Below are 23937 nucleotides of genomic sequence, written 5' to 3'. Positions count from 1 at the left end.
GTTCAAGGGAAATCATACATCCTGAGCACATCGCCAAGTATTTAGGCACTGTAACACTCTTCCCAATTACAGCTCTCTACTTCAAAATGTTTGAATGGCTGATCTACAACAAACTGACCCACTTTTTCTGCACCCTCCCTCTTCTATGTTTATGTGCATTTTCTGAGGAGGATAACAAATGTGTCACCAATATACAGCTTTTGAGACCTCCCAAAAACTATCTATGTAGTTGAGGCAGTTATGTTTGAAGTGTTGTGTAAAAGTTTCATATCTGTTAAGGTATCCAGGGAACCTCAATTTTTTGTAAAATGTCTGGGTGCTTTAAGCTTGAACGTTATGGTTATTGGGGTATGGTCTGATATGACTTAGGTCTTTTATGGCAACATTTTCTATTTTGGTAAATAGGTATTGGGAGAACAGAAGGTAGGTAATAAGGGTCCATACACTATGGATATAAGAAAAGGGTAAAATTACATTGGAGGGGATTTGGGAGACAACATCGATCTACTAGGTCTAAACTCGGAGTAAGAAGTGAGATATGTGTGAGTTGAACATAACTAACCGCAAATGTATTCATTGATAGATCACTAACAGAGTGGAAATCTCCCTGGTTATTAAGTTGTGTCATCCCCAGTTCACAATTTTGTGAAGTAAGCCTGTAAAATGTTGGGCTCATTAGAAGTTTAGATTTTTAAGAGGATTGATTGTGTATCAACTATAGTGATATCTACTATAATATATCTTCCCTCTGGATCAAAGGATTTTCTGGTGAATGGTATAGATGGGCGCCTTGTTAAGAAGGATGGCAGTTACTCTTTTTTTTTTGTTGGTGTAAGAAGCAGAGATGTATTCACCTATATATGTGTCTCTAAGTGTCCCATCCTTCTCAATTGTCCAACGAGCCTCTTGAAGAGATACAATATGAAGGTTCAAACATTTGAGCTGTAAGGTGACATTTTTCCTCTTTACGTGACGTTTAGTCTCTCAACTTTCCAAGAAATAACATTAAAAGAACTTAACATGGCTTCCCATCTGATGGAGATTGAAGATGGGATGGAAGACTAACCAATGCCATATATGGTCAATATCCTTGTGGTATGATGAGATCACTGGTTGGGGTACATTCTGTCCCAGCGAGCAGAGTGAGTTGCACCCAGTATGGTGGGGGTGGGTGAGTAGTTGTTAAAGATACAAATAACAGGACAATATGATCTGGGTTTGTGCTGTTGACTTATCCACATATAAGGACTGCATCTGTCATAGGAAGTACAGCTCGACCCCCCCTACCTGCATCTAAAAGATGGATAATGCTGGTTACTAGTAGGAAGATGGTTCCTTCTTTAACTGCCTTTTGCCTGCTTGTGTGTTAACAAATGTAAACATTTTTTCAACCTCAATGAGTTGTTGTGTTGCGGAATAGAATGGTTAGATTATACTTTGATTTCAAATAGTTATTTGCATATAGGGCTGAATTTCTTGCCCTTAGTGGTAACAGGAATGGAAATGTCTGGGAATATTAAGTTAGTTTCCACTGTAGTTAAAGTTTAATGTTTTCCTGTAGTGTTCCACTAGTCAACCTTCATTGGCATAATGTATGATTTTACTGGCAATTCTTTTCAATGATCAAAGATTTCAATTTCATATCCATTGCGAGTTGTTGTCGATGTCAAGTAGTAAGTTAGTACACTATTCGCAGGTTGTTGTGTCTACTCTGATTCTCAAGATCATTGACCTTATCCATGAGGCAATTAATAGTTTTAATTTGCAACAGTATATTTAGCCAACTAAACATCACCATCTGCTCAACTTCGGTGAGGTGGCTTGAATACTGTTGTAACTGGGTCAATGTTGCTTTATGGACTGTTAGAGGCCAGCTAGTTCATCTTCAAGGAGCAGGCCCAAGACTGCTGCTATGTTTGTGGGTTCCATTTTAAGTGTTTTGGTAATTTTAGACATTTTAGGTTTAGTTGACTTGGTTGGCTGCGAGCTGGAACAGCCTGAGTGACTGGATTGGCAGTGGGTATTATCATCTGGTTGGAGTGAGGAGACAGGTTTGCGGGTTTTGGCTGACAGTTCTCCAGAAATGTTTCCATTGAGCTTAAAGAGGCTGAGAGGAGTGATAACTAGCACAAGGTGTACTGGTATCTGAAGCATACGTTATGGTGTGCCTATGTCATTTTAAGCTTATTATGTTAGATCACATGTCTGTGAAGCTCAATCCGTCTCATTATTTGATATGCACGGATCTATATGACCAAGTCATAGAAAATATGCTGTAAAACTAGGGAATGGACCATGGACTGCTATTACGTTCACAGCTTGGTAAGTGCACGCAGGTCTGCTGCGAAAATATGCTAATCAATGCAATTGCAAAGCTGTCGTAGACCAACAACGATCTAAAAATCGCAAAGCACTGTCACTGACAACATGTAGAAGCCCACTTTCCCTATCTCACATCCGTAAAAACTTGCAGTCCAGCAAAAATATCTGTACCATCAAGTAACATCGGAGCCTCACGCACAATTATAGCATGTCTGACCTTACTCAGAAATTGGCAACCTTTCGGTACGCAGTTTCTCCAATCACTCGCCCGTCACCACCCCCAAATGCTGACTACCTGTCACTCACTCTGCTATGGCTTACCGTGCTCTGCGTAATCGCAGTGCAAACGCAGTGTAGCTTTCACGCACTGCGATGCATACGCAGTACGCAACAATCGGCCAACTGCGTACGCTGTTGCAGTTGCGATCTGTAATGAATCAGGCCCTTTATTCAGTATACAGTGGGTGGAGTGCAACAACTGTAATGAACAACAACATTATTGAAGGATTTCTATCAATAAAGATCACAAAAAGCAGATTTAAGTGTTCACCACTAGAGGACAGTAGATGTCAAGTGGTGATAAACTGGCTAAGTTTCTTTCAGGTGTCAGTGGTATATTAAATTTATAATCCCTTTTGATGCCAATAAAAAGTCAGCCTTTGATATAGACAGGGTAAATAGATGAGGGAAAACAGATTGGGCCAGCATGGGATAATTTTGTACACTCACCCAAGCAGATCCAAAATCTGCAAACATAGCTTGATTATCGTTTACACTAATGAAGTCAGGCAGTCTTGAGGGCAACAGCCCTAGTTTATAAGTCTGTGTTCTGGTCCCTGCCCTTTTAGCTAGTTGAGAACAGGGGTCGCTAGTGTGAAACACCACGTAGTCATGAAGGATGGCGGCGGCCTCTAAGAAAGTGGGGTATATGGAGTTTTGAATTTTTTTATTATTTTTTGTTAAGAGATAATGTATACCTGCCACAGTTTGGGCAATCCTACTGAGGTAAGCAGAGAGAAGGTTCTCTGTGGTTGATCTGTGGTTGATCTGCAGAAGTATAATAGGTTCTGGGGTATAAAGTCAAGTCTGTGGATAATTCAGAAAGATCTGGGAAATAATATGATGGCCAATCAAGAGCTCCTTACCCCAGCGACTGAAAGGTGGTAATTGTAGCCATTGAAAAACTGCAGCAAATTACTCAATGGCTACAAATATTAGAGCAGGACACTGAGGACCTCTAAAGAATGTGTGTTCATCCATGCTGCCAGTCATGCCATGGTCTTTTTTTCTTCTCTTTTATCCTGAATTTAAACTACTCTCGTGCTTACATGTCCCAATACTACCTCCTCAGTCCATTTTTCTCCCTCTATCTCCTCCCTTGAGGTCTAATCAGCTCTACAGCCTTCAAAACATCCTTTATGTTGTTGATATTCAATCTACATCTAAACCCTCTCTCATGCCTCCAACTATCTCTAGCCCATCTCTTCCTGGATACCCCAGAGCTTTCTTAAACTTAACATGTCTAAGATTGAGTTTATTATACACTCCCTCCAGGATCGGTTTTCCTTCCCACCCCTGTCTTACTGTTCCTCAAGCCCGCTGCATGGGGGCCATCTTTGACTACACCCGTTCCGCCATCACCCAAATTCATGCTAGCTGCCCATCCTGCCACTTCCATCACATCTCTAGAAGTCGACCCTTCCTCACACTTGAGACTACCAAATCTTAATTATCCCTATCCGATCTGCAATTGACTGTCACTGTGCCTCTGAGCGGACTACCACCTCCTAGATTAAAGAGGTTTCCTGTGTTGCTCCACTCCTTGAACTCACTCTTTCATCTTATCCAATTGTTTTATAGGTTTGCATTGTGCCCTGAAAATGCACCTGTTCATTAAAGCATACCAACCCCCCCAGGCTCTAAGCTCATGCCCTCAGTCCTCCCTCCTCATCTCTTCCCAGCTCACCTCCCAGTCATAAACCACTTCCCTAGACTTTAAACTCTCACAAGCAGTGTCCTGCACCTTCATGGTCATTTTCCCTGTCTCCAGTATTCTCCCACTCAGTCTACAGCTCTGATCCTATTTCTCTGCCCTTACCAGAGCACGGCGTAATTGAGTGCTACTGTCTTTAATTGTCATTCAGCTTTCTAAATATTTTATTGTTTGATTTCCCCCCTTGTACAGTTGGTTGAAACATTTTTACATTGAATTGTTTGTGTATCATTGGCATTTTTCCTTATAAATTAAAGATAATAACTACAACACTTCAAACATAATATGTCCAAAAAGGGGCTTATCATATTCTGGCCTACTACTGTCACTATCCCTATGCCTTGTCTCCCACAGAGCAGACCTCACACTCTTCCAGTTCTCCATGTCAGATGTTGTGGTGACATCATCAGGACATAACTAAACCCCTGGTCAATTCTCTCGTTATCTTCCGTCTTGACTACTGCATTCTCCTCCTACTGTAGCTGGCCTTTCCTCCTGATTGCAGCAGCAAGATCAATCTCCTTCTCCCTCCACTCGTCATTCGCTGCACTACTCTACAAATCCATTCACTAGCTTCCATTCCGCCTAATATAAATACAAGCTGCCCACCCTTAAGACACTCTCAAAGCTTCCCATCATACATCACTGACCTTATTACAAGGAAACACCACGGTTTGACCTCTCCGTTACACTTCTGACCTATGCCTCTCCTCCACTCCAATAACCAGATCTTAATCCCGCCTCCAAGCTTTTCCTGTATTGCTCCCCACCTAAGAAACTGCCTATTTAGGACGGTGTGATCGTGCGGACCAATTGGAAGCTACAAGTATGTGCAGTCATTATTTCTCTTCCATAATGAGGCCAGAGCGCAATTCATCCCCACTGTAAATAAGGCCCACAAGGTACAACTTTGTACAGTCTTGTGTGCTAACCTTTAGGAATTACCATCTCACTATTACTTCTATACGGCTATACAAATAAAACACCAACGCTACATGTCCATGCATACACAAGCAGGGTAGAGGGCTAGTAGGGAAGAGGGGTGTTTTCAAGTGCACATATTCCCCCCCTTTTTATGACAATAATTATAACCATTTCTAACATGGCATAAGCGCTTGCACTGTTTTCTCATTAGATGCCAATGTAATTTGTACAATTTCTAGTGTAGCATATGTACTATGTTCACCATACTGTGTATATCAAATAATAGATTGTAAAGTATGCATATATGTGGAATATAAATATTATATAAAAGGCCAGTATAGAGCCACTAAAGTATATAAAAATCATGTGCCTGCCCTGACACATGAATCTCTTAGAATAAAGCATTGTCACCTTATTGACGCCTCTAACGAAACATCATCCATGTCATTATTCATCAAGAATTTTAAAGAGCAAAAAATGGAAAAATAAAATCAAGAAATATGACTAGCACTCAAATGTGACGCAGTATGCACATGAGAGTCTCCATTTTTAACAAACACAGTATGTAACTAATACCTCTTTAACATTTAAGTCTCGGGTCTGAGCCGGGATTTGGAACATGAGTCAGACCCGGGCAGCCCCTTTTCCACTGTGGCATCGACCCGGGTAATTCCCGGATCGGTGCCGTTCACACAGCATCCATGTGCAGTGGAACTCTTCAGGTGGCGCTTGGAGATGACATCATCTCTAAGCACCGATCTCCCCACCACTGAGCCCTTCCAGGGTTTTTCTTTGGTAAAACCCTGCTAGCTACCGACACTGGATAGCCCATTTCCACTAACAAAATCCTGGTCTGATGCGCGCTCACAGGCAATAACCCAGGATTTTGAGCTAGTGGAAAAGGGGTATTACAAAGCTGGCTTTCACATGGTTTAACTGCTGCTCATACCAACAATGAATTGGAAAATAAGTTTTAACCCAAAAGGGGATGTTTTTTTTTCTGGGTTTTTATTTTAATTATGGGAGCCCTAGACATGATACTTTTTATAGAAATACATATTTTTCTGCAAATTGTAAGACACCAATCAGTATTAAACAAACAAAAAGAAACAATAAGGAAGCAATTTAATTCAGTGCAATGTGCGCAGAGTTCCTCTGGAATGATACGGTGAAGGCACTCTGGGTATCTTCACTCATTTTTCCTTGCATCCCATAGAGGACATTACACTCAACTGAGATGCCTCCTTATGGTGTATATATAATTCCCCAAACATTCAAAAATTCATATAAAATTATGGTGAATTTTAGAGCCTACGTCATCGGTTTTAAAGAGACTAGTCTGTTTTTACCTGAAAGAGTAAAATGTCGATGCTAAAGCAAGCTACTGCAACAGTACTGTAAATATAATGAAAGTGCCTAATATTAATATTCTATATTTCATTGCTAGAAATCTATCTACATCTTTGTAGTAATGTTGAGCAACAAAATGGTATCACTAACATTGTGTATTGCTTTATTTCAGAGGGAGATATCTAATTTGCTTTAATATTTATTTTTTTGTAAAATAACTTAATATTTATTACCTTAGATTTCTGAAACACTACACTCACTAAACAGTATCAATTCATATTTTTTTGAGACATCTAGAAGTACTAAATACAGACGCACATATGTACGTGCGTGTGACATTAGTATTATGTGTAACAATTTAACCATAAATTATTTTAACATGGCATTAAAAACTATATTCCTTTGGGAGAATATGAATACCATGCTATTTGTAAAATCCCCCTGCACATATATGTTTTATAATATACAGTGGTAGACAGTCAACCATAGCTAGAATCAGGGATCGATTTAAGATTTATTTTTATTTTCTTTTAATTTTTTTTTTTTTTACTAAATACATATTTTATTTTTACCATAAGAGTTAAAAATAAGTAACGCTTATATGGTAGAAAATGCCCATTTCTTTAATGCATGTAGGAATAGATTACATTGTGTAAGCCTTAATGAAATTAAAAATAATACTGGTAAAAACAACTTTAATTTTCTTGCCTATGTTACTATAATTTTGCTTTACTGTGTTTTCTGCAGATACAGTTAAATATGATAATGTGGCAGGCAGAGGTGATGGATGTATTGCTAGTCACTGTAACATGCCTATAGAACACAGCATTTGCTGCTGCAATTTTTAACACTGAGTCTTCCTTCTCGACAACATTATTCAATACATTCCTCAAGGAGCACAAATTATTTCTAATGGTGGATTTGAAGAAAACAGAAGCAAAAATCCAGGTGCTGCAGTTTTATCAGAGCAAACTGTAGTGACAGCAGAGGACCCTTATAAAATATATATGCAGTATATGTCGTACATCCTATACTGAATGGCTGCAGTGTATTTTATATTTATTTTTTCTTATTTTATGAAATATTCTCACCTGGCTGAAAGAAGACTGCAGAGGTGCAGCTTGGTTTCCATAGTTCAGTGACAACTGTCCATCCTGCTGAAGTAGTGCAGGTTGTCTGGTCTCATACGCTGCTGCAGAGAGGGAATAATAAAGAAGAATCGGTCATGTGACTCAGAGGCTGCTGTTGCATGGTTACAAGGCTCCGAGAGGTAATTAACTGAATTTAAAGCAATACAAGGCTGCTAAAAGTCACTTAACCAGTTATATGCTGGGGAAATCATATCTAATCATGACTGAGGTTTGTTTGTATGTTTGTTTAATTGTTTTTAAATGGTAGAATCATATTAATACCAAGCATAGACTGCGTGAGATTATGTATTTTACTGTGATGATATGTATTTATATACAGACTAGTTCATCTAGATCAGTGGTTCCCAAACGTGGTCCTCAAAGCACCTTAACAGTCCAGGTTTTAAGGATATCCATGCTTGAACACAGATGGTTAAATCAAACTGACTGAGGTGCTAAAACACGTTTGCAAAATGAGTCTTACAATTTCATATACAGTAGATAGATAATGGGGAGAATTCAATTCAATGCGATGATGAATAGCCGCGGGAGGGAGCTCCCGAAGTTATTAAATTCACCGCGCTGTGTGGGCGGCTAAAGGATTTCTTCTCGCACCCCCCTGGGCATGTGAGGAGAAATCCGACAAAAGTGCAGCTGTTTGCCGGCTTAGCGCGGCGCTAACAGCACTTTAGTCGGATAATGCTGGTTCTCGCGACTAAACACCCAGGTTAAGTCGCGAGAACCAGGATTCTCTGACTTAACCGGTTCTCGATCAGACAAACAGCGCGGTGTATTAAATAGCTGCGTGAGCTCCCTCCCGCCACTATTCATCATCACATTGAATTGAATTCCCCCGATAGATAGATAGATAGATAGATAGATAGATAGATAGATAGATAGATTGACATTACATTGAAAATCAAAGGCAGAAATAGTCATGATGCAATATCAAGCCTAATTTATTCAGCATCCATCTAGCGATAAAATGTTTACATTGTGGGAAATAAATATTTCTAGAACAAGCAGCTGACTAGCACATGATGTTAATACAGTAATACACAGAAGTTTTGTAACAGCAGTTATGTACTTGGTCTTAGTACTTATGCAGAGAAAGTTTATTACTTTAGTGAACCCAGGGCAAAAATCTAATTATTTTGTTCCCATCTTTTATTTTTTTTTTAAATGAGCAGTACCTTCAGCAGTATCCCAAAAATCCTAGTTGCCTACCTTTATTCTCTCCTCCCCGGGAGATGTCCGGGGAGGAGAAGCAGGTGAGTTGCGATGGGGGCGGGGCCTGATGGTTTGCATCATTAAGCCCCGCCCCTTCACAGTAAATAGCCACGATTGACGCACATTTACATAGGTGGCGGGGCTAAATGACGTGATTCATGAAGAATTGCGTCATTAAGCCCCACCCACGGCACGGGGACCCGTGATCACCGCGAAATTCTCCCCATTCTGCCCACTTCACTGGGAAAGTGGGCCAGAATGCGGGAGACGTGCCTACTCTATCGGGGTTGCGGGGGGTTACCCGAAAAATCGGGAGCCTCCCGCGGAAACCGGGAGGGTAGACATGTATGCCAAAAATATGCTTGTCCAGCATTGACAGCAATGATGAGCAAAGCATAAATATATTTTTTTCTGTAGGAATCTGGCATAATGTTTAAGAGGCTCCACTTCTTATATTCTCATAATGGAGTTGGAAGATCAGAGATTTATTAATACTTGAGACAATTGGTTTATTTATTAACATTTATTTATATAGTGCTAGCACATGCCATTGCGCTTAAAAATTGGGAACAAACAGTAAAAAAACGAGACTGGTAATAACATAGAGGTAAGAGGGTGCTGATCGCAGGCTTGTAATCTATAGGGAAATAGGAAATTTGATACATGAGGATAAGTGCTGTACAGTGGTGTATCTATAATGGATGCAGGATGTGCACCTGGGTCCAGGGAACCCACACTGCATCCATTTAATATACTTGCCTCTCCAGAGTCCTGCGCCAGTTGCTGTACAAATCACTGGGAAAATAGTGTAGCTGCCATTTCCCAGAGATTTGCGCATGCGCAGTACAGAAATCATCACGAACATGGTGCGGGCGTCATGTTCACGGAGACAGCCGCATGTGTAGTAGACTCTGGCACAATGCCAGTGTCTACTCACAACTAGGCTGCAGATAGAGCAGAGTGCCCGCTCAGAGGCTGCACACAGGCTCCTATCTTAATTCACCCCTAATGCTAAATACTGCAAATTGCTCCAGCCAGATGGCAACATTTCCTGACAGGGCCGATGTTTTCTGTGCAACTGACAGACAGGTATCGTCTATGGGTGCAGGGTGTGTGGTGTGATTCCCCAAAGACCCAGGGGCACATGTGCACTACACACTTTGCACCCATTATAGTTACACCCATGGGCCGGAGCTAAAAATTAACAAGGGTCTATTGTGAGAAGCGAAGGTTGCTGTGCGGACATAGCCCGTGCCAGTGTCATAAATACAAACTGGCGCTCCAAAATGGAAATGAATATAAACAAGGCTGGGTACAGAACAAAATATGTACAAAAAATAGCGACACTCCAAGCAGCTCAGTTGCATAAACTATTAGTCTTATTAGCTGTGCACAGTTTGAGAAAGGACCAACTTGGCCTAAATTATATATATACATTTTGTTTGCCATATGAGAAGACATAAGTGTTACTAGTGCAAAAAAATGTAAAATATAGGCTCAGCAGTAAATGGGTTAAAGAAAGTACATTTTGCAGACCAAACTATTTTATATGACAATTCAGCATGGAAATTCAACAATAATCATTAGTCAATAAATATTAGGCCTTGCCTAAGTGAGATCACTGGTTAATAGTGAATTGAAGAGCTTCCACAAAATGGATGTCTCCACTAGGGCCGTAACTAGAGGTATGCAAGCGGTGCGGCCGCACAGAGCGCAGCTCACCGACAGCTCCTGCATCTGGCTAGCAGAGTGCCTGTAACGGCATCCTGCTGCCAGAATCTCTGCAGCAGTGCTGCCTGGAGCGTCCTTAGGACTCTCCAGACGGTCACAACACTGTCCTTACAGCTCCCCAGAGCATCCTGAGGATGCTCTGGGCATTGCTGTAATCACCCGCTCATGGGTGATACGGAAGGGGCGATTGCACTGAGAGCGCTAGTTACGGCACTGGTCTACAGTACACTGTGTGTATGTGTGAAATGCACTGTAATAGGGATGTAGTTATAATCCCGACACTTGTCAGCATCCCGGCGCCGGTAATCTGACCGTAAGTACTGGGGTTAGGGTCAGGCACTAAGGGGGGAGGGTTAGGCACTAGAGGGGAGGTTAGGTTTAGGCACTAGAGGGGGAGGGTTAGGGGTAGGCATTGGGGGGGGAGGGTTAGGCACTAAGGGGGAGGTTAGGTTTAGGCACTAGAGGGGGAGGGTTAGGGGTAGGCACTAGGGGGGAGGGTTAGGTTTAGGCACTAGGGGGGAAGGTTAGTGGTAGGCACTAGGGGGGGTTAGGGTTAGGCACTAGGGGGGAGGCTAGGTTTAGACGCTAGGGGGGGGTTAGGGGTAGGGAGAAGGGGAGGGTTAGGATACTGACCGACAGGTGTCAGTATCCTAACCCTGTCGGGATGCCGGCGTTGGGATTCAGACCGCCAGGATCCTGAACACCGACATCCCGTACCCAACCCTTTAACAGATATGTTCATATTTGTGGACTTAGGGCCTGATTCACTACGGATCGCTATTGCGATCGCAGCTGCAATTACGCACGCGTGTCTGCTACGAAAATATGCTAATGATTGCAATCGCAAAGCTGTCACACAGCCGGCATAGAGACGCCCACTACTGCTATCTCACATCCGTAATACCTTGCAGTGCTGCGTATACATCATGGAACATCGAATAACTTTTACAATTACAACAGGTCTGACCTTATTCAGAAATTGCTAACCTCCTTGCACGCAGTGAGTATTCAAGCTGCGCTTGCCGTCGCAGTGGCTAATTTATGCATGCCCATGCAACAACGTTTTCAAACGGACAGTCACGCCTGCGTTTCTCCGACCACTCCCCCATCACCACCCCCAAACGCTGATGTCCTGTCCCTCAGTCTGTAATGGTTTTGTATCTGTAGGTATTGCAGCGCGATCGCAATACTAACTCACACACGTGCACTGCGGTGCATACGCATGCAGTACGCACCATCGGCCGATCTGTGTAGGCTGTTGCAGTTGCGATCAATTATGAATAAGGCCCTTTGTTGGTCTGATACACTCCTAAACAAAGTGGACCCAACATCAACTGCATGAGTAGTCTTGTGCATATACCTGGCACCCTTGCCATGTCCTCTGCCTGATGTCAGCTAGCATAGCTTTTCAAAACCACTGTCATTGTTGGATTAAAACAGTCGTAGGAGACGGACATATTAAGAGGTTTGCTGATAAACCAACTAAGGGCCTGATTCAGCACGGATCACAATTGCGATCGCAGCTGCGTAATCGCACACAATGCAGCTGCGAAAATATGCTAGTCTGCCACCACTCAGCCAGCATAGAGACGCCCACTACTGCATTCTCACATATGTAATACCTTGCAGTCCTGCGTATACATCGGTAACATCGAAGCACATCGGCAGTGAGTACTCAAGCTGCGTAGGCAATTGCAGTGGCTAATTTATGCACGCCCATGCAATGGCATTCAAACAGACAGACACGCCTGCGTTTCAGCAACCACTCCCCCGTCACCCCTCCCCCCCCAAACGCTCACGGCCCGTCACTCACTAGGTGGATTCCTATCTGCGTAATGCGCAGTACGCAACAATCAGCCGATCTGCGTATGCAGTTGCATTTGCGATTTATGCTGAATCAGGCCCTACGTTCAGCTAATTTCAGCTGCAGTTTCCTTATTTATCGTTTTGAAATGTTTTCATCTGTACTATTATAATAAGAACATTGGACCAAATGTAATGGGGTGAGAGTTTAGAAAATCGCATGTTTTTCAGACTCCAAAAACTCTCATCCAGATGTTTTACCATTTTTAAGAGACAACTTACTGCTAAATTCTCAGATTTTCTAAACTCTCACCCTATTACATTTGGCCCATTGTGTCTGTTTGTTCCAAGTTGGTGCCAAAGCTACTAAACTGATTTCCATGAAAACTGCATCATTTTGTAATGGAAACTCCTAGAAATAACCTGCACTTTGTTTCATCTCCATCAGTCAAGTGAAAAAACATGTAACAAAATTTATTGACATCATCTATGCTACAGACAGGTATGGCACTAAGCGCGCGGCCGGTAAGGGGTGGGGGAAGAGAGGTGCTTTGGGCCCACATTCACTTGAAGAGGATAGGCTACATAGCAGCCTGTGCACAGGGCACACCGTAACATTGGGGCGAGTGGTGGTTGAAGACGCTGCTACCACCAGTCTGTAGATCTGCTGGTCATGTGGGCCACTCCAGCGATAGGGCCCCTTTGTAAAGCAATTCAGCTGAACACCTCAAATAAAAATAACGTAGGCAGAAGCCATTTCATCATGGGTAAAGCTTTGCACAACAGCTAGTATATGAATAAATGTAGAAAGTATTGAATATAACATTTTATACAGATGTTTGTGTTTGCCTGGGTGACCCACACTGCATATGTTGATATGTGTTATTGGTGAAGAATCATAGGAGGTCAACAATAGGCACGAGAGGAATGTCAATATGGAGTTTATGCCACAACAGTGTTCCTTAGCCAGGCTTGCAGGTTTATTGTTGTAATACATCAGTACAAACAGTAATGGCGGTAATAGCGACATTTCCCCACATTATTATTGTTGCTGATGCTCATATTGAGGCCTTTTATTGTCATTACCTCTAAAACAGTGTATTCTGCATATGTATGAAGTGATCTAGAACTGATATCCTGCCACCGCCTAAGTAGTTGTCTGTTTTTATACCTTTGTAAAAACATTTCAATTGTTTGTAGTGAGTCCAGGAAGGAAGCTTACAGTACGTGCTGTGAGACCTTTTCACTGACACCGTATGTTTAGAGATCTGCATTGTTTCTCAGAGACATTTAGTTCAGAGAAACCCAGATGGGGTAAAAGTAATTTTTTTTCTAAATAAAAAATAGTTTGTTTTGCTCTGATCATTAAGTTGTACACTAGTGTATATGTAATCAGTGCAAACGGGGCCGGCACCAGCCCTGGGGGCACCCTCACTCCCTCAAGGTTTATCTATTTGTATATTAATGCTTTAATGCAGTGTTTCTCAAACTCGGTCCACAGAAACCCTAACAGTTCATGTTTTCTAGACCATCCAGGGCCAGTACCACCATTTGGCACTGGCCTAAGGGCGCCGACCACTAGATGGCGACGTACACAGCGGCTAAATCTATTTTACTAAAAAATGACATTGTGTAGACTATCCTGAGAGAGAAATCCTTGTACTCAATGGAGGCAGGCAGCAGGGAAACCTATAAGAAGCCGCAATTTCACCTAGCTGTCTGGGAAGTTGGTACTGGGGGCGAGAGGTAAATTGGGCTGTGTCAGGTTGCAGCCTAGGATCGGACGTTACTCACCCCAGCGCCGGCTTCCCCTGACCTTGAGCGGTCAGACATCAGGTGCGGCGGCGAGTGGCACGCTGAGGATTATGCCTTGGGACCACTTAGATATCCATGTGCTGCTCCGTGGCTTGGTTGCTGCTGTTGCCGTCATGGGCGCAGCCATGACAGTCTTCATCACCTGACTAACCCTTTACCCAATGGTAGCATGGTTGTTGTCAGTTTACGCTGTCCTCCAATGGACTGCTACCTTAGGGTATATAACAGGGCTCTGGACAGCAGGCAGTTGCCTGTACAACGTTGTTTCTTCTGGTGTAAGCTTGCCGTTACAACATTCCAGGTTCCGTGCTCCTCTCTTTGTCAGAGCTATTCCTAGTGTTCATCTGCAGCTAGTGTACTCTGGGCCTGATTCAGAGCCGGACGCTATTTGCGCTAGCTCATTCAGTAAAAAGGTGTGGCTATTCAAATGAACCGTTCGCTCTTTGCGGTCTGTTCACGCCTCTAGGTCTGAACGAGCGAACCAAACATGCGGTCGTTTTTTGGAACACTACGCCCCCTGGCCGCTCGCATCCTACATCATGTCCACTATTTATTAGATTAATCGAGTACATCGACCAACGTATGAACTGCTCGCTATTCTTGTGGTTGGTTTTTCCTACCGCAATCTTGCGAGCAGTTCTGACTATAAAATAACCCAGTGACGTGGTCAATGACGCTGCTGTATTAATTATGCACACCCATAAAACGCCCGGTTTGACCTTTAAGCACGCCTGCGTTCGGATCTCCACTCCCCGTTTTCAAGCACCTTCCCCTGTTACCACCCACATACGCCTCCTCCTGTCACTCAAAATAGCAGGCATTCGCTATTTAGCGAACAAACGATTTTCAGCTGCACTGACTGGTTCGCGCATGCGTATTACGATCCGTACGCATGCGCAGTTGTGCGAACATCGCTCGGAACGAACGAGCGGCCGCTTACGAGCGGCTCTGAATCAGGCCCTCAGTACCTTCACCAAGTACCATCTCATGATACATCTCTCAGTGACAATACTACGACTAAAACCACAGTATGTTTACTGTGTACCCTCATCAAGTACCATCTCATGATACCATCTCCCAGTGACAAGTGCTGCGACTAAAACCACAGAGTATGTACTCAGTACCATCAAGTACCATTTCATGATACCATCTTCCAGTGACAGTGCTGCGTCTAAAGCCGCAGTGTGTGCACTCTGTACCCTCATCTAGTACCATCTCGTGATACCATTCCTCTGCGACAGTGCTGCCTCTAAAGCCGCAAAGTGTGTACTCAGTACCATCATCAAGTACTGTCTCGTGTTATTTGTTTCCCGTGCCAGCGTTACCTCAGGATCTGCACCAAGCGCACTCTAAACGCAGCTTAGTTCTATTAGTACTAATCCACTGTGTCTCACCTGTGATTGTGTTCCTCTATTCTGACTTGTACCAGATACCTGACCAAAGGGCCACGACATGCCTGCTAGGCAGAGCTAAAACCCAAATCCCAATTGGAGGGGTCACTGGTGAACACCTCCCGGCAGGGTAGACTCCACGCTTTTGGTCAGGTCTTGCCCACATCCGGTACTTGTGGATGAGGAGGACGTATATCCAGGCTCCACGCCTCCGGTTTATTTCCCAACCCGGAACCTTGACTTCCAGCTCCTCAGTAGGAGATCTCCCCATCACAAACGTGACAGGTTGAAGTTTTTACCTAGGGTGCCAAGCAACCTTGCACCAGCCCTGAGACCATCTGTGGATCTTTTAAAATGTGACAGTTAGGCCAAACATACTGTACCTTTTGCAATTATCAGCCCAATCCGCTGATAATCTGCAGCTTTGGCCGATAATTGCATAATGCATAGTGTATGGCCATAACTGATCAGTGATGATTGGACTGTCAGTCAGGAGAAATGTTTTAACATGCCCGACTGATCGGATCATTGGTTGGCCGCATCTGGCAGTGTACTGTATGCCCGACATTTCCTTCACAAGAAAGGAATGGGGAAATGTTTCCTCACCAGAGGAAGAAAGCCGATATCCTGTTACCATGCACTGTGATATAGCTCACAGTGTATGGCCTCTATATCTGCTGGTGTTCAGCTTGTCAGATAAAATGTCTGTCTGTCCTGACAGACACTTTATCTGACAGTGTATGGCCAGCATTAATACGCTTGTGCTGCAAGGTGGTCTGGAATGGAACACATGAACTGTTAGTTGTCCTGATTATTAAATGAAAGAAATACTGCATTAATGGAAGCCGTCATAATCTCTCCATAGATGTCAAAAATGGACACAACCAGCAAAAAAGTGCAATGAATATCCACTTATATTTAGAAAATTATTAATACCACCCAATTTAGAATAATATGACTGAAAAAGATGTTCTTCATTTTCCTTCTTCTTGCCTGTAAAACAATAAGTAAACTCAGAGGTCAATAACAGACCCTGACAAAGATGTCAGTGGAACGCCAAGGGTCGATTCTTGGGGACTCTTCTTCCTGTCCTGGAACGATCCATGGACCTATGCTTTCCCAGGTTGTACAATGACAACTCTACAATGCCCTCCCCTCTCCCTGTTTGTTCTATGTTAGCTGTGCTGGCTCCTAAATCACTGGGTCTCCATCTATTCTGTATTATCTCAATGGACACTATGAAGCGGGCTTCCAAGTGCTGCCAGTCTCCCGTTTGCTAGCATTCTACCCATCCTTTGACAGTGCCTTACACATTTTAATAAACACTGTTTCTTCCCCTGCTGGCCCAATTTATATGTTGGCATTGAAAAAAGTTAATCTTGGTTCCCAATAATGTTGTAGTTGCTCTCATTAAGCTGGGTGTACCAAGGGGACACTGGGCCTGATTCAGACCCGCTCGCAAGCGGGTCGATGGTGGCCCAGTGCGCACGTGCAGCGTATGCAACGCACGTGCAGCGTATGCAACACGTGCGCTTGCCCCGTAGTGAGTGAGACCTTCACTCGCTCCGGAGCTCGCAGCAAAATGGGGTGGCTGTCGATGTTGATCGACAGCTCGCCCCGTTTTGTAGGCGGGTAGGGGGGGAGGCTGAACAAACAGAGGCATTCCCGATGGAACGCCCGCCGTTTGTGGGCGTCTCTACTGACATCACTTGTGATGTCAGTAGAGGACTTCCAGCTCTATTGGAGCTGGAAGTCCACTTGGCATTGCGAGTGCTGAGACACTATCTTAGGGTCTCCTTGCAATGCCGATGGTCGTGATAATCGCGACCATCTCCTGCCCGCTCGCACTAGCTGTGGGTGGGCACCCGCAGCTTAGCGAGCGGACAGGTAAAAAAAAAAAACCCCGCCCTGATTCAGAGCATGCGCTCGCAAATAGCGAGCGGCTCTGAATCAGGCCCACTATACCTGCGGAGTTCAAAAGTCCAGCTCCCAGTTGCTTCGGCTCCCAGTGTGTCCTGACACCCAGGTGAGCTACAGGTATGCTGTCAGTATCCTTCCAGTCATCCCGTGTGTCCATACTACTACAACACAGCTGTCATATGTCACCCTACTTTTATCCCCACCAAGCGATCATGGGCCCCTACTACTACCCCCAAAGCTGTGGTGTGTCCCTTCTGCTGATACTTCCCCTCCTGCAGGCATCATGTGTCACCCCAACCCACTTGTCATGTGTGCCCACTACTACTAGCCCCACCCACCTATCATGTGTCCCTACTACTACCTCATCCAGATACCACCCCATTCCCAGCTGTCCCTATTACTGAAATTTCCTTACAGTTGACATCTACTACCAGCCCAACCAAACTGTTGTGTCCCTACTACTACCCCTACCCAGCTATCATATGTGCCTTCTACTACCCCCACCCAGCTATCTATAATCTTATGTCCCTATTACTACTACTCCATGCTACATTATTCTAAATACATTATGTTAAAAAAAATAATGGCGTCAAATCAATAAAGAAAAATATAGAGGAGGGTTTGGAGGAGACAAATGGCAAACGACAAATTGTTGAGTTCGTCAAATGTGTACGTACTATGCTTGCTCCCGCGGGGTCGTCCGTCGCATCTTCAAATCGACCGTACACGCTGCTCAATCTGAAGATGTGACTGACGACCCCATGCATTTGGATGCAGCAGGGGAACGACATATCGTGTGGTTGTTCACCAGATCGTGTGGTGTGTACGGACTGCACGATATGTTGTTCCGTTGCATCTGCCGTCGGTCGGGTACACAGGTGTACCGAGCTTTAGAAGACACCTTGGCTTACAACCGTTTCATTATCACAGAGCTCATCAGTGCCTTAAAATATTCATATAATTTACAGTAAATTATAATTATCTGGCAGATCAGCCGAAATGTGTACGTTCGGCCCCATAATTGTATAATGTGTTTGCAGGAGTATTACAGGAACGTTAGCCAATATACAGCTTCAAACACTCTTGTAATGGTTGTAAAATATAAATGTCATTATGACCAAAAGTTAGAGTCGCACAAACATGTAGTCAAATATACAGGAAAATATGAATGACTATTCTGATAGTGTAGGAGAATCATCAGTCATAGTAGCAGGGCTATTTTTCAGACGGAATAGTACAGAACGCCATTCCTGAAGCTCTTTTGAAAAATTATGTAATCAGGAACGGCGTTCCGGTACCCGCCTATCAGCATTGGCATTTGGGTGGCACTGGCAGTGATGTGGATTGGCGCCAACTGCGAGCTGGTTGCAGTTGCAGACCGGCAGTCATACAGTGCCAGTCATAAAGAGACGGCCTCTGCATTTTGAATATTGTGCCGGCTGCAAACTGTTTGCGTCAATTCCCCTTTCCACATTATATTCATACTCTTTCAATTTGCCCCCCCTAGCCCCAGTGTTCCCTGCCCAGTGTCTCCTAGTCTAGCCTTTCCTGCCCTGTGGCCCCCAGTCCAGCCTTCCATGCCCTGTGTCCCCTGTAGTCCAGCATTCTCTGCCATGTGCCCCACAGGTACAGCCTTCCCGCCCTGTGCCCCCGCCAGGTCCAGTCTTCCCTGCCCTGCGCCTCCCCAGTCCAGTGCTCCCTGCCATGTGCCCCCCTAGTCCAGCATTCCCTACCCTATACCCTTCCAGGTCTAGCCTTCCCTGCCATGTGCCCCCCAATTAAGATCTAGCATTCCTTGCCCTGTGCCACTCTACACCATGTTTAGCCATCCCTGTGCTCCCAATAGGTCCAGCCCACCCTGTTCTGCACTTCCTCTAAGTCTAGCCCTCCCTGCCATGCATACCCCCTTGATCTAGCCCTCCCTGCCCTGAATCCTCCAGGTCTAGTCTTCCCTGTCCTGTGACCCTTCATTTGCAGCCCTCCCTTATCCAGACATTACTGGTGTCCCATATACTGCACCCACCTTTCCCATGTGTCCCCACCACCTACCTTTCCCCTGTACCCTTCACAAAGCACATTTCCTCCTCCCGACACCATATTCACCTTCCACTTCTTCCTTCCTCATACCTTGCCATTCTCCTCCTCTTCTGCAAAAAGGCGAGGAGTCCTGCTGGCTGATGATCAGAAGCGACGTGAAGAAACCTGAGCATGGCAGTTAAGCATAATCTTCTGTTTTATATTTTTATTTCCTTCTAATGCTGCTATCTCTGGCGAAAACCTTGATGGCAGTAAAATGTGCCAGTTTTCGCCAGGCTACCCCATGTGAACTCCACAAGTGTTATGGTAGTACTTGTATCACCACAATAACTATTGTATGTGGAACTGGCTTTTTCAATGTTTTTTATTATGTGGATCTGGCTTTTTCAAAGTATTTTATGTGGATCTGGCTTTTTCAATGTATTTTATGTGGATCTGGCTTTTTCAATATTAATATGAATCCTGCTTTCCTTCTATATGTATTGTTGCGGCTTGATGTGACTTTCCACATATATCTAGTATGGATTCTGTTTTTCTCTGTGGGCGTGCGTGTGAATTTACAGCAGTTTTGTTTCCTATATTTCTGCATTTGTAGTTATTTATACTTATATGATAGAGTGACATGTTATAATAACACCCAGCCTCATAGCCCAAACTTTTTTTCGGGTAAGCACCAATTTATGCCCCAAACCACCTCTGCACCTCCCCCACCCCTCCTCAAGGGTTCCTGAACCTATTTTTCTCTAAAAATAGCACTGTATAGTAGTATATATATATATATATATATATATATATATATATATATATATGCACTAATTTGTCTTACTTCCAGAGTCATTTATGTGTAAAAAGTTATACTGTGACTACAGGAGAAAGATAACTCAAGTCAGTTCCCTTGAAAATCAATATGGTACTAATTTTAGTGTGTTGCAATAATAAAAGTAATGGATGTACACAAATAAACTAACTGACATGATAAAAGCAGCCAGAATGAGATAACCTTGTAACTTCTAATTACTAGAGGAAATTGTATAAATACTTCCATGTAATAATGCAATTATGGGTTGAATGGGCCAATGACACTATAATTATAAAAATTATTTGTTATGTGTACGAGTCTGCTGTCTTCAGTCTACAGATAGCAGTTATTGATATTGAAGAAGAGATAACTCCATCAAATTCAATCGTTTTCCTACTTATACTAAGGATCAATAGGCGGAATTCAATTCAATGCGAATTGAATAGCGCCGGAAAGGGTCTTTCTATATACAGTATGCATACTTGTGTTTACTTTTATATGTCATCACATACATGTGTTTCCTTACAGATTATATGGGCGCAAGCATGAAAACGTTTGGAAGATAGGACTCCTCTAAGAACCACTTGCACTGAGAATGTCACGGCTATGCAAGATATTCCAAAGGAGAAAAAATGTAACTTCCCATTTTTAAATGTACACAATATACACATAGACAGATATGTGCATTAAGGGCCTGATTCATTACGGATCGTAATCGCAACCGCGTACGCAGATCCATCGATGGTGCACACTGTCATGCGTATGCACTGCAGTGAGCCTACGCATGATAGCATTGCAATCGCACTGCAATCAGGTACGCAGATACAAAGCCATCGCAGGTGGAGTAATGGGACGCCAGCGTTTGGGGGTGGTGATGGGGGAGTGGTCGGAGAAACGCAGGCGTGACTGTCCGTTTGACGCCGTTTCCTGGATGTGCATAAATTAGACACTGCAACGCCATTCGCAGAGTACTGACTGTGTGCGCCGAGGGTCTGATGTTACTCGATGTTACTGATGTATGCGCAGGACTGCGAGGTCTTACGGATGTGAGATAGCGGTAATGGGCGTCTCTATGCTGGCTGAGCAGTTGCAGACATTAGCATACTTTCGCAGCAGAACTGTGTGCGTAATCGCAGCTGCGTTCGCAATAGTGATCCATAATGAATCAGGCCCTTTATGCCCTATGTGCAGTATGCCTCCTTCTCAGTTTTATTCAACTCTCTATAACTAAAATGGTGAACATTGCCAGATGGGAGTTTGAATCTAGTTGTATGGATCCGCTGGATGTGATGCTTAAAATATTCAGGGAGGTAAAGGTCGACAAGGTCAAAAGATTAACACAAAAATAGTCTACACATGTTTATTTATTTATTTTTTTTAACCATAATCTTCACCCTAACTATCCCCTTGGTGCCTAACCCTAACCCTTCCTCCTGGAGCCTAACCGTCGGGGTAGGTGTCTGACCCTAACCGTCCCCTCTAGTGTCTAACCCTCCAGTAAATGCCTAGCTCTAACCCTTCCTCCTAGTGCCTAACACTCCTAACCCTCCAGTAAGGGCCTAACGCTAACAAAAAAATTTAATAAAATATGTAGACCATCTGTGTGTCGACCTTTTGACAATGTCATCCATTTGTACCTGTCGACATTCTTTTGTGTCGCCCTTTACTGTGTCGAAATTTTGTTCCTGTCGACCTATTGCCTGTCTAACGTCTGGTGTCTATCTAGACATTGTTGACCTTTTTACTGTCTATCTTAAGTCCGGATACCAAAAGCAAGAGGGAGTATTTTAATTAAGCAGGAGCAGGTAATCAGATAAATTGGAGGGTAAGGACATGAAAAAATAATAAGAGGAATAAATAGAGCATCTAACATAGAAGGAGGTAAGAAAGAGATAAAATATTGGATAAATGACACAGGTAGCAGTGCACATTGGCAACCCTTTTAGTGTATGGGTGTTAAGAGCTCAGAGCCACTAGTGGGGAAAAGTCCTGCACAGCCTTGAGGGCTGGAGTATCTCGGCAAGATGCAGCCGTATAATTGTGATGTGGCCTCTGGGGCCTGTTGCAGCCTCTGGGCTGGTTGAGGCCTGAGGGCCTGAAAGTAGTGATGCGGCCTTTGGGCCGGTAGCAGCCTCTGGACTGGTTGAGGCCTGTGGGCCTATGAGTTGTGATGCGGCCTTTGGGACGGTAGCAGCCTCTGGGCTGGTTGTTGCCTTGAGGGCAGAACGACTTGGCAGGAGGATGCTGAGTAGCTACCAGTGCCGCCAGGATAACACTGGCGACAGTGCGCTGGATTGCGCACTTGGACCGCTGAATTGCGGCCAATGTCGCCGGATTGACACTGGCGCTGGGGACAGACTGGCGCTCCGTGCCGCCTAGATGACACAAGCAGCACGAGCAGGTGGAATGCAGACTGCGCCGCCTGGATGGGCCAAACGGCAGTAGATAAACACAGTAGACTGGCTCTGGAACTCGACTGGAAACAGGAGACTGGAACAACCGGAAGTACGAGAAACTCTATCACCGGCAAGGAGTTGAAGGGCTGATTGGAATATAACAGGAACAGGGCCCAACCAGAGCAAGTTTCCCTAATGACAAATTATGGAGCACCTGGGCTGTATTCAGACAGGAGAAACAATCAGTGTGCACCTGATAGTGCACACAAACAGGCAGTAATTACTGCAGAGGCTCAGCAGCAACCAAGACTGGAACTGCAACAATACGCTGCTAACCACTGATCCTAACAGGAGGAAAAAAGGAGACTTCAGCGAACGCTTGTCCGGCGTTCACCCCGCAAAGTATTGGCAGCGCGGCGGCTTGTGACAATGGGGTAGGTACTCTGTCACTGCTTGGCAGTTATGGAGTTACTGTATGACACATAGAACAATGGACAAGGTTAAGACAGAAAGGTACAATGATCCAGGCATTAATACCTCGATTAAAGGGGTAAAGATTGGTCTTGCAAGGATGATTTTCCCATTTAAGAGTATTGGAAAGGTAGAAATCAAGAAATAAAAATATGAAACAAAGCTGGAGGATTTCCATTTATACCACAATTGCCAACTATTAGCTCCCTCCTTCCGGGAGGGAGCTGTCGGGCTTCCACAACGGGAGGGAGTGTCGCTGCAACAGGGAGCATGACCCGGCAATGACGCGTCATTGGGGCGGAGCATGGGACGTGACAGCGCGATTGCATCACCATGGCCCCGCCCCCTCTTCACAATGCCGCTATTAATGGCATTGTGAAGCAGGGGGCGGGGCCACAATGACACGATTCAGCGCAAATCGCGTCACGACACCCCCCCGCTTCCGCGGTTTATACTGTCACCGGGTACCGGGAGACTTGCCTGCCTTTCCGGGGGGGGGGGCGGGAGTGGCAACCGATTTTCAGGAGGCTTCCGGACGGATCGGGAGGGTAGACAAGTACACCAAAGTTTACTTGTCCAAATGTAAAGTACAGACAGAGTAATTCTTTGCTGATCCATTATTTGG

The 23937-nt window shown here is 44.2% G+C and overlaps 1 protein-coding gene across 1 annotated transcript in view; it reads right to left on the bottom strand.

Annotated features, from left to right (window-relative positions):
• Positions 1-23937, bottom strand: part of REPS2 (RALBP1 associated Eps domain containing 2) — a 222393-nt gene that overhangs the window by 157264 nt on the left and 41192 nt on the right. Inside the window, exon 5 of the mRNA XM_088449558.1 lies at positions 7681-7781. Coding sequence (XP_088305684.1) covers positions 7681-7781 — 101 coding nt within the window. The remainder of the gene's footprint in view (positions 1-7680; positions 7782-23937) is intronic.

Source organism: Taudactylus pleione, unplaced genomic scaffold (assembly GCF_031769625.1).
Source record: "Taudactylus pleione unplaced genomic scaffold, aTauple2 ptg000487l, whole genome shotgun sequence".
Lineage (NCBI taxonomy): Eukaryota > Metazoa > Chordata > Amphibia > Anura > Myobatrachidae > Taudactylus > Taudactylus pleione.
Note: the sequence above shows the minus strand (reverse complement) of the source record. Positions and strands in the feature narration are given on the sequence as shown.